The following is an 11,626-nucleotide window of genomic DNA, read 5'->3' on the forward strand; positions in this document are numbered from 1 at the left end:
GATAATAAATGATAGAGTGAGGAGTGATTAGGGAAACATATGCAGGTCCTGAGCCACGAGTAGGCGGTGGTGACATGGCAAGCAGGGGATACAGCGAGGGTAAGTGAGGACACCGAAGGGGAACGACAGGAAACAGAAACAAGAGATGGAGATATTTAGCTGGAGAGCAGAAGAGAGGTGATATAGACCAAGAGAAAAACCAGAAAAAAAGTCATGAAACGTATAAAACAAACAAACCAAAAAAAACCTTAGCAGGAATACTGCTAACACTGTTGACTTTGCTGGATTATTTATTGACCAGTTGACAAGGCCTTTTACTTTCCGAAATTGTTTAATTTACAACAGGCCCCAGCAAAAGAAGTGCAATATTCACTACAAGCTTTCTAAATAATTTTAGTCTAGAAATATGAACTCTAAAGTTAGTGCAAATCCTGCACTCTGCAGCAACACACATGAAGCAAATGAATGATTACTGATGAGGCCTTTGCACAGCCTGCTGTAATTCAGCCTTTTGATTCAGGCATTGTGTGTTTGGAAATCCGCTTACTTTGCACATTGAACATAGCTCTTAGTTCATCTGTTCCTTTTTATCATTTGATTTCACTTATTCAGTGCCACTGGAATAAATGGCAACATATCAATTATTCTAGAAGATATCCAATAGGAGTCTCTGTTAAATCGAGGTGGTAATTTTTAGTTTTATTCTTTTTTTGGTCAAATGAGTATGAACGACGACGGCTGGGATTATCAGGGAAATAGTTTACAATGTTATCCTGTTAGACTTTTAGAGTTTCTGACAGTTTCATTGACTTTTTGTTCCTTGTTTAGTTGAGCAACATGTGCTAATGCTAGAGTCAGTCATGCTAGCGAGCTAAACTTCACAATCCTGAGGGAGTCGTTGCCACATGGCGCCTGTTTTCTGTGGCCGTCTTAAAAAGACACGGTGTTAAAATAGGGTGATAGCATTAGCGCATCAGTTAACTACTTGTCCGCCTCTCTGAAGGACGTACAGAACAGAGTGATAAGAAGATATCGCTAGCAATGAGACACCACATTGTGCTTCTGAGCTGTGCTCTCCTCTCCTAATAACCGCTTTTGATTCTCACAGTTTTGTGATACTTCAAAATTGGCTGCTACTGATACACTTACATCTTGTCCTCTGACACGATGGGCTGTGGGTACATTTTGTGACGTCATTGCAAACACCCCATAGATTTTTTGCATACCTCTACCCAACATGCTAATTGACTGTAAGATTGCTCCCTTTATGCGTCGGCTCCTCCGTGAGCCTATGCTCTCAAAAGTGCAAGTTATTATGACCCTGCATCCTCTGAGCAGCTGCACGTTTGTCCTCCTCATCCTGTCAGTTAAAGTAGCACTTTAAGCTTTCATCTGACAGCTTGACAGATACATCCTGGATTCCAGTCTGCACCTTGGGAAAAAAGAAAAAAAAAAACCCCTGCAGAGATCCTGGATGTCTTCTCCGTCTCCCAGCAACCAGTGCCGAACTTGGGTACAGTTAATGAGCATTCACTGTTCTTGCTGCATCTTGTTTTCCAGAGATAACCCTCTGATTTTGGGACAAATAGAGATGAGACCAGATATTTACATTGTCTGTTATGGTTACCAATAACCCAACATTAATATCTGTATTGGTCCTGATATTGAAAAAAATTCTACATCGGGTATCGGTGAAAAAGTGCCCGAACCATAAGGGTGAGTGAATTGAGACTAAGTCTATTCTTTGTGCTCTGAATGCTTTATTTATTTTACAATATATTGAGAATTCCTAATTGCACTTGCTGAACTATTTGAAAGAAAGTTTTGTTGCAGTTTATTTTTTATATCTTTGACCAAGATAGTCAGCCTGTTGTTTTTGTCAGTTTATTTATTTGACATTGGCTGTTCCACTTAAAATACCAATGTTCTACTGACATTGGTATATTTTAGTGTGCCTGTAAAAGTGTAGACTTCTCAAATAAATTTGTACTTCAGTACATAGTTCAGTATTTTGTTTTATTTTAAAGAAACATTTAAAGTCAATTTAGCGATGTTTTATTGGATCGGTATCGGACGATGCCAAACTTCAGATATCTGTATCAGTATCAGTATCAGAGGTGAAAAAAGTGCATCTGTTGGCTTAATTTCAGAATAATGAGACTAATAATGTTTCTAGGCACATTTTATTGTTCTCTTCAAAACTAGACATTTACACACACTAGAAGAAGCCATTATAGTGTCATACACAGTTATATTAGCTATATTGTTTGCACCCGGATTGTCATTTCTTTTCCTTCGGCTTCACATGCTTTTGTGAAGTTTTGAGTACGAATTCTCCAAATGAAACTCTGTAGAGGTAGATTTTGAATGATATGCATAATTTGTGGAATTTCCAACCTTTAATTAGTTTTTAATAAACAGTCTTTCAGAAAGTTTCACTTTTTGCTTTCATTTCTCTTCAAACATTTCCCTCTGGCTTTAATCATCACATGGTCTTTGAGTCCTTTTTAGCTTCTGTCTGAAGCCATCTTTTTGAGCCTCGTTGTGCGGCCATAAAATATTCACTCATTGTGGCTCTTGGATGTTTTTGAGCATGATGCAAACATTAAATGTATACTCCTCCTCCCTGAGTCCAAAACCTAACTCCCCATGTGCTGCAGATGTGTTGAGATCAAAGAGGCTATTTCCATCTTAACTGATCTTCCTGTGTATCCGTGATGTTTTTTTATTTTTTTTATTTTTTTTATATCCGTGCTGGATCTTGTAAACACCGTGGCAGACCTTTGGGAATTTCCACACATGACAAGGAAGTTGTTTCAGAAATTATTATGCAATATGTTTTTTCTTTGAAGAAAGTCGCTCTCCTTCCGGCAAAGAAAAGACAGAACGAGAAAGGGGCGACATTAATCAGCGTTATTACATCAAGCGCCACTCGGAAAGCGTCAGACTGTCTTATTAGATACGGGCCTCCTTTTGTATTTCATAACAAGATATATTTAGATCATGCTGGAAACTGCTGCTTAAGGCAGCACTAACACACGAAGTGAGATGAATCCCTCTGGAGCGTGGCTGAAGACAATCTTTAGGTCAAACTCCTATTCAAGAGGCTCGTTTTGTCAATTAGACATCACAGATGGCTTACCGTTTTATTGTTTCGTGGTACATTTCAGTGAGTTTGTGTCTATGTATAAATTCAGTCTAGTCTGCAGATGGAACAGGCAACCGCTTTGGTTTCCTACCTTTAAACTCTGGTGGTTGTATTAAAATTGTCTGCTGTTTGGTTTTCAAGACATTTCAGATTTGAGAGATGGTCTGTTGTCTTGGCCTGAGCTCATTGACAAAGCAAGTGAATTACAACGCAGCTAAAGTAAATGCGGTTCCACTCTTTCACGCCCAGTTACTTTTGGAAGTTGCAAAGAAAATGTACGCTTCCTGTTGCCATCAAGGTTCTGGCTGGATAGTCGAGAGCTCCACTAATCAGAAGCTCATTTAAATGGATTGGTTTAATGGCTTTATTTTGAATGTTTTTTTTTTTTCCTGATCTTTTTTTCAACTTTTAAACAGGTTTTCACAACATTGTCCTGTTGGAACACTAAGCTGTATAAATGTTTTAATCAACCAGCTGTTGAATAAGTAGGGAGTACAAATAGTGAAACACACTCTTAGCATGATACTTGACAATTGATCGTTTAGCTAAATTTGAAAACCTCATCTTGCCTCCTCAAAATGTTCTTTCAAACATTGTTGGAAAATAATAGTTCAAAACATCATTTTAAGCCCAGACTTAAGTAGACATTAATATTGATTATGAGTGCATGTAGCCTTCTGATTGTTTATTTAATTTTTTTTGTTTTATTTGCTTAATTTACAAACTGGTAGCTGGAAGATTTCACTACACAGTGCATTAATGATTTTTTACTTTCTTTTTAGCTTCAAGGTTTTCAGCAGCCCGTAACTAACAGGTGTTGAAATATAAGTAGAAGAATCTGTTCTCTCAGATCAGTAGATTAGTAGAGTGATTAGTTCACACTTAGAGAAGTTAAGCAGTTTGACCAATTCTCACTCTCACAATTAATATTCTCCTGAATAAATCATTGTAAAACCAGAAGTGTCATTTTTCTTCATGTACATTCAATCTGCTGCACAGACACTGCTTGATATGGTTTCATTAAACTGAGTGAAGGAACTTTCCTGATTTCTGGTTTCCCTTCACCACCTGTCCTACGCCAGGCTGTGCAAAACGTTGATAGAAAACATAGCTAAAAACAAAAAATGATTTTTAAGACTCACTGAATGTGACTCATACTACATTATATGTACTGGCTTATTTTATAATGTTAAAAAAGAAACAGAAGACAGAGAAAATAAAAGATAAAACCAATGTGTAACAAGATTTCACTTCATTTAATAAAAATGTGTTTATTGTATAAGATTCAAACATTTGTTCCAGCTTTATGCCTGGAGGGTGAACCTGAAAACTGACTCTAAGTGACCTCAATGCGCAACTTTTAAACTTTTTGATGTTTATGGTTAACTGACAAATAGGGGGGGGGAAATGTGCAAACACACTGAAACCAGTAGCTTCCAGTAATAGCCTATGACAACTGAAAATGTGGCATATTTTGCATGATGCAAAGACATTTTACATTTAGCAGAGAGTCTCCAGAGAGTTTACAACAATAATGATGGCAGAAGCAGCTGCTCATTTGGAATTGATGAGGGCAAATTTGGCAGCTTGAAGGTGGCACTTGTCTGGAATTGACAGCAGAGCTGATTAGGAACCTGATCTGCATTTTGTCATTTGTGGACAAAGAGAAAAAAAAAAGAAAAAAAGAAGAGAAATAGCTCATCCCCTCACATCCTTTTTCCAAACTGACATATACAAACAAACAAACAAACAAAAAAAGCTTCTTAGATACAGTCATAAATTTAGCTTTGCTCAGCAATCTTCATAGAGGTGTCCACTGAATGTACTATTTTTTTTTTATCCCCCCCTCCCCTCTCTTTCTCCTCTTTTCAGCTTTATGTACGGGGAGCTCACCGACAAGGACACGACGGAAAAAGTCCGACTAACGTTTGAGAATTATGAGATGAACTCATTTGAAATCCTGATGTACAAGAAGAACAGTAAGTAGCGGTGGCAAATGTGAAGGAAGAGAGAAACGAGAGTCTCCTCTCCTTTGTAATGCAAATGCACTCGGGGCTTGTGCGGCGTGGAGCCGGAGTTCAAAGGCAGCCCAGAACATTTCGGCGTCTGTAGAAATGTGCTAATTGGTTTAAGAGCCAGACTGGAACTGGAAAACCTTCCAAAGGAGAATATGGTGCTGTTTGTTTCAACATGCAGGTGTAGACTAATACAATATTACAGTCCCTATTATGTAATGGAAAAAACTGTGATACAAAAGGCGAACCGAGGCCCACTGTAAAACCGATGAATGAAAATAGTCTTTTAAGCTTTTTATTGCTTGCATATAAAATCAGATAATAAATATTTCTTGATATAAATTTGAAATACTTCCAAAGTTACATGGATTTCTTTAATAATTAAGAAATCTGTGGAATGAGTTGACTTAAATTAGTTTAAACTGTTTTTAAAAATACTTCCTGAATGAACCAAAGTATCTTCTCCCAGGTTTGTTGTTTTATTAACTTTTTCCCCTTTGATTTGACAAAACTATCACAAAAACTTCACAGTGCATTTATGTCTTACTTAGTGGTTTAACTTGTGCAGAGTGAATGTAGGCAGATCTGATGTTGCTTATTTGAAGATAAACATTTTTCATGGCTAATTTATTTAACAATCTGATTGAAATTAATTAAACCCAAGTCTATTAGAAAAACATAAATATTTTAAAAGTGTTTTCTAAGTCTGGTTAATTATGAGAAGAAAAAGGAGTATATAAAGTATATCAAAATTTTCAGAGTTTTTCCTTGTCTGAAGATAAAAATGTAAGTTTCTATAAGTTGATCTAACCGGAGTTGTTTACTCTGATGATTCAACCACTCTACACTTGATCTATAAATAATTACCTTTATTTTATTATTTTAAATTAGCTTGAAGTGAAAGCAAATAGTTTTATTCTGACATCACTTTTCATTTGTAAAGTAAACAAAATGAGAAAATTTGACTCAAAACTTTAATGAACTTTGAATTAAAGATTATAATTTCTTTTTACACTCATTCAACAAGTTGTGTTATTTTCTAATAAAGGGCTATTTCCTCCTAACGAAAGCCGATGACGCAGCTAAACTTGTGTTCTGTTTTCAGGGACGCCGGTTTGGTTTTTTGTGAAAATTGCTCCCATTCGAAACGAACAAGAGAAAGTGGTTCTGTTCCTCTGTACGTTCAGCGACATCACAGCCTTCAAGCAGCCCATTGAGGACGATTCTTCCAAAGGTTAGACCCAACAGTTCACATTTGTTCAGCAATCAACTTCAGAATGACATAAGAAAAAAACAAAACAAAACAAACACATTAACATTTATACCGAAACATTACTAATACGAAATACCTGGAATTGAAATCATCAGGTTCAGAGTCACTTCATCTTTGCTTTAAAATCCATTTTGCAGCGGCTACTCTCTCACTGACGTGACGTTTCTCCTGGTTTTAATACTAATATTTAATGACTGTCTAGCAAGGTAAGTTTTCCATGCTGTAGCTTATTACATTCTGAAAGACTTGGAATTGCTATAATTGGTACCTAAGGTTTTACAAAGACGGGGAAATATAAAACAGGAAATGAAAAGGAATACATGAAATATGATAAAATAAATAGATGCACTCAAATTGAACCCTAAAGAACTGAGAAAGTTCGAAGTGATTAGAGTACAGGTAGCTTGAATGTGGATCTGTAAACTGCACTAGAAATTTGGTGCAGCCACAAGAGAGGCCAAATCACTGTTAGCTTTTAGTAATAATCTCAAACATCAGGGGGAAACTGTACAAAATGTAGACCTCCTAGAGGACTGGTAATGTTAATGAAAAGAACTTTTTATGCTTTGCTAACCTGTCTGGAAACAGACAGAGATCTGTTGCCTGGACGTGAAAATGGGGAAAAGAGACGCTACTAATGCTTTGTACCGGTTATTGGTGAGTAGGATTTCTGCAGTAGAAAGAGAGGCTTCTCAAAGCCAGGACTCCTAGGACTCAAAGACATGTTCTTGGAAACATGCAGTACCTACAATCTGTTTGTGTGAACTCCAGGTTGGGGGAAGTTTGCCCGATTGACTCGAGCGCTAACAAGCAGCAGGGGAGTCTTACAGCAGCTACAACCTACAGTTCATAAAGGAGAGAATGTCCATAAGCACTCTCGTCTCGCTGAGGTAAGACCGGCTTCAACCCTGAGGTGCAGCACATGTTAGTCAAGAGGGACAAATGTGTGTATTTTTCGCTGACGTCTTCCCCGTTGCGCCCTGCAGGTGCTGCAACTTGGCTCTGACATCCTACCTCAGTACAAACAGGAGACCCCCAAAACCCCTCCTCACATCATCCTGCACTACTGCCTCTTTAAGACCACATGGGACTGGGTCATCCTCATCCTCACCTTTTACACGGCTATCATGGTGCCCTACAACGTCTCCTTCAAGACGAAGCAGAACAACGTGGCTTGGCTGGTGGTGGACAGCATCGTGGACGTCATCTTCCTGGTGGACATCGTCTTGAACTTTCACACCACGTTCGTGGGGCCCGCCGGCGAGGTCATCTCCGACCCCAAGCTGATCCGCATGAACTACCTGAAGACCTGGTTTGTGATCGACCTGCTCTCCTGCCTGCCCTATGATGTCATCAACGCCTTCGAGAACGTGGACGAGGTGAGTCTGCCGCTGCCCGAAGAGGCACCGCTCAAAGTCCAAGTTCGTCAGGCGGCTCGTTCGGTCGTGCTAGATGAAAAGCTGCTGTTTCCCAAAGCATACCGTCAATTTAAACGCTTAAATTGACAGATTCTAACTTTTTAGCTCTGTATTAGGTCACGTTTAATTGTCAATTTACATTAGAACCATTTAGTTTGGACATTTTTGCGTGTTTGAGGCGATGTCAGAATGCTCATTTATGAATTACCAAAATGTCTTTTCCATGGTGATGAGTGTTTGCTGAAGAGCCATCACAGGATCTTGAGATAATTGGCACATTTTAATTGGCAAAGTGGCGTTGCTTTGTTAAACTAGGGCGCACTCCAGAGCTCTGCGACACTGAAACCCGGAAACCATTAACGCCTTCTGACAAGCTGACGAGGACTGACTCATTGGAGAATGTGGTTTAAAGGCTTTCCCTCTTCTTTTCTTTTTATTGTAGAAGTGCTGAGCTCTACAGTTTTAGCTTGATATGCTATTTTTATGATTTATTTCAGGTATAATGAATGAGGGGGTTTCTGAATATCTGGCTCCTTTTTTTTTTTGATTATCCCATTTTTCTCTTGGAAAAAAGAGTCCCATAAAGTTTATAGCACTCTCCAGAATTATTGGCAACACTTTTTAGAGCAAGGCCTTAGAATTAAATTAATCTTTTATTGCAGTAGCATAATTTAACACAGATTTTTTTTCCTTTTTCTTTTTAAAAAAAAAAAAAAAAAAGAACGTTTTATCCCATACATCTCGACAGCATCACTTTTGTCTTTAGGAAAGCGCTAACTCAACATTTATGGTGTTTTACAGAGAAAACAAGGAAAATTTGAGAATTCCTCTTTGCAAAACCTCAATCATCAAGAGTACTGGGTCTTCGCTTTAGTTCATCCCACACGTTTTCTTTTTAATTTACATCTGGAAAGGAGGCTGATTTTGTCTTTGGTAAAGGAGATCTGTTTATTTGGTCAAATTTGATGACGTGTTATGCGGTGTTTTTTGTTGGAGGCCGCTGGGTTATCTATTTCAAAGAACTCATGACCTCGTGCACTCTAATGAAAATCCCTGGGTCTTTGGAAGAGAAACAGGCCCACAGCATCATTGATCATTTTAATGATTCCTCTGACTATAAGTGAAAGATCAGATGAGCAGCCAGAAACAGTTGGGTTCGATTTTATACCAGTGTGTTTTAAAAAAGTCAGTAGAGAGCAAAATCTGTATAATGCTTTTTATTCTCTTACATACAAATGCATTAGGAATACTAATACTGTTCCAAGGAAAAACAGAATGAATATTTATCTAAATTTATATCCCTCTGCAGTCAGTTGGGAAAGGCTCTGTCTGTTTTTCTTTTTTGTAAATACAAAACGTTCATTGTAATATAATCTAAACAATGCTTGACTATTTAACATCCCCTTGAATCACTGAGCTAATTTTGAGTTGCATAACCACTGGCACCTTGGGTATCCTTAAATCCATTCGAAGTGTAGTGTAGTTTTTGGTTTTCTTCTGCAGCTTTTTTTTAGTTTTGCTTTCCATCTTAAAGCATCTGAGAACATTTAGGCTGAGCAGCTCGTCATTTCCTGCACGTAGATTTTCCCCCGGCCAATCGATTGTTTGTGAAAGTGCTCGGCTCTTCTGCAATGACCCATTTTACTCAGATTTGCAGAGGGGAATTCTCTATAGCAAACATGTACAACACTGGCCACCTTCATCCATAAGTAGACATAAGACTGCTAATTTTCATTGTTCAAGTTGCTTTCTAAGATATTCTGTGTGTCATCTTGTGTTTGTGTTTTAATGCTTTTCTATAACATGCGGTCATCTGTGCTTATGAATAAAGTTGGCTTAAATAAGAGCCACCTGTCTGCTTTTTCACAGAATGAGCCACATTACTGATTAAACTGTTATTTTAAGCATCCCGTCTGCCCCTTCCTTATAATGATTCTGTCACATTAACTTAGCATCAGCTAGCTGTTGCTAACATATTCAATGTGTTAGCAGCTATTATGCTACTAGCTACTTCTGATTTGCTACCAAAATTGGAGATTGAGCTCATTTGTAATGTGGGACTGCTACTGTTTCAAACACTTCTAATCATTTCCAAAAAGTCAACACATATTTGACTTACTGAATGGTAGATTCTTTTGTTTCAAAGCAAAGATTCTTCTTCTCCTTCTCCTTCTTCTTTAAATTTTAAGGCAGCTTGCATTCATTATTGTTGCGCTACTGCCATCTGTTGGATCCTACTACTTATTCCTCAAATTCTCCCGACGAGTTCAGTATTTTTCATAAAACAAAAAACCTTCTCCTTCCCCTCGTTACTATTTAACTGATCAACCACATTCTCAAATTTCAATTCCCTATTGAAACCTAATTCTGTTTTTAGTAATCGTCTTTGATTTAGCGCAAGGAAATCTGTGTCACGTCACATTTATAACCCAGAAAACCGTGAAGACAACGATTACTAATGAAAAGTACCTAGACGCTGGGTATTGTTAATGGGCACCAGTCATTTTCACTTTGTTTGAAACAATTATACTTATCCTGCTGCAATAAAAGATTATTTTTTTGTACACCACTCTTTCTGTTTGTATCATTTGATGTCAGTGAAGAAGATAAAATAAATAGTTTAAACCCCCCTTCACGGAGCCATGAGAACGATTGCTCAAGATCAGTTTGGGAAACTTATTGGACAGATGAAAACGGCGATGGAGATGCATTACCTATGTTTAATTCAATTCACATTGATTAGACTCAGCTCCGTGGTGTAACATTTGTCAGGTTTCATTTTGGACCATTGTGTGCTCGTGTCCCTCAAAGTGCTTAAACGTGTCACGGTTCCATGATTCACGTGTGTTATTGTGTCAGTGTGAACTGCCGCGATGGCATTTAATGTCTCGGTGTGTCGGAAAGAGTCGAGCCCTGGGTTTCAGCTCCTGGGGACTATAAGGTTGCTCACGGAGTCTGAGGTAACGTGAAAATCGGCACTAAATCTTTAAAATAGGGTCTCGGGTGTGGACAGACCGCATTGATCTGTTTCTGCAAGTCCAGCATTTTGGTCCTTTCGGGATCATTCAGGGCTGCAGCATCCGAAATGCTGACAAGCTCAAGTGTGGCAGAAATGTTCAGAGGTTTGCCGAGAGAGCAAAAATGAGAGAACTTTTATGGCTTGAGAAGGTGCTGTTTAGGGTTATTGTAACTTTTTTTTTTTTGATTTGCTGAGAAAAGCAAAAGTTTTAATAGCATTAGAAAGGAAGTTGTCAAAAAATCTGAGTAATGGTTATGTGGTCTAATTACGTCGGCTAATTTACGGGACTAAAATCTCTTCCCTTTACTTTTGGTGTAAAAGAACAATGTTGAAATAACAAAAGTATATTCATGTTTTAGTCTCTGAAATGAAGTCAAATAAATATAATTTTGTGACATTTCCATGCAGGGTGTTGGATTTATTTATTTATTTTATATATTATTGAACGTATAATTAAAACCAAGGAAATGGAATAAAGAAAAAGTCACCAAATTATCAACAAAAGCAATAGGTCAGGAAATGGATCTAAAGAGTGGGAGAGTGAGAGAATAAATTAGTGGATAGAATAAACATTTGAACATTTCTGGACACAATATTGAATGTTTTTAGGAAAGTTTTCAAACCTGTACTGACTCCATAAATATTAGGGAAAAAGTTATATATATATATTTGGCCTCACCCCCTTCTCTTCTGCCTGTGTTCATGCATGGGACGTGATGGGAAGAAATGGAAATATATATATATATATATATA

At 37.8% G+C, this 11,626-nt stretch overlaps 1 protein-coding gene across 1 annotated transcript in view; it reads left to right on the forward strand.

Moving 5' to 3' along the window:
• The first annotated feature begins 4,876 nt into the window (after nt 1–4,876).
• Nucleotides 4,877–11,626, forward strand: part of LOC106959365 (potassium voltage-gated channel subfamily H member 1-like) — a 47,740-nt gene continuing 40,990 nt past the window's right edge. Inside the window, exons 1-4 of the mRNA XM_015051905.1 lie at nt 4,877–5,127; nt 6,269–6,397; nt 7,208–7,326; nt 7,423–7,815. Coding sequence (XP_014907391.1) covers nt 5,025–5,127; nt 6,269–6,397; nt 7,208–7,326; nt 7,423–7,815 — 744 coding nt within the window. The 5' untranslated portion in view covers nt 4,877–5,024. The remainder of the gene's footprint in view (nt 5,128–6,268; nt 6,398–7,207; nt 7,327–7,422; nt 7,816–11,626) is intronic.

This window comes from Poecilia latipinna, unplaced genomic scaffold (genome assembly GCF_001443285.1).
Source record: "Poecilia latipinna isolate Pla-1442-1.1 unplaced genomic scaffold, P_latipinna-1.0 Scaffold1073, whole genome shotgun sequence".
Taxonomy (NCBI): domain Eukaryota; kingdom Metazoa; phylum Chordata; class Actinopteri; order Cyprinodontiformes; family Poeciliidae; genus Poecilia; species Poecilia latipinna.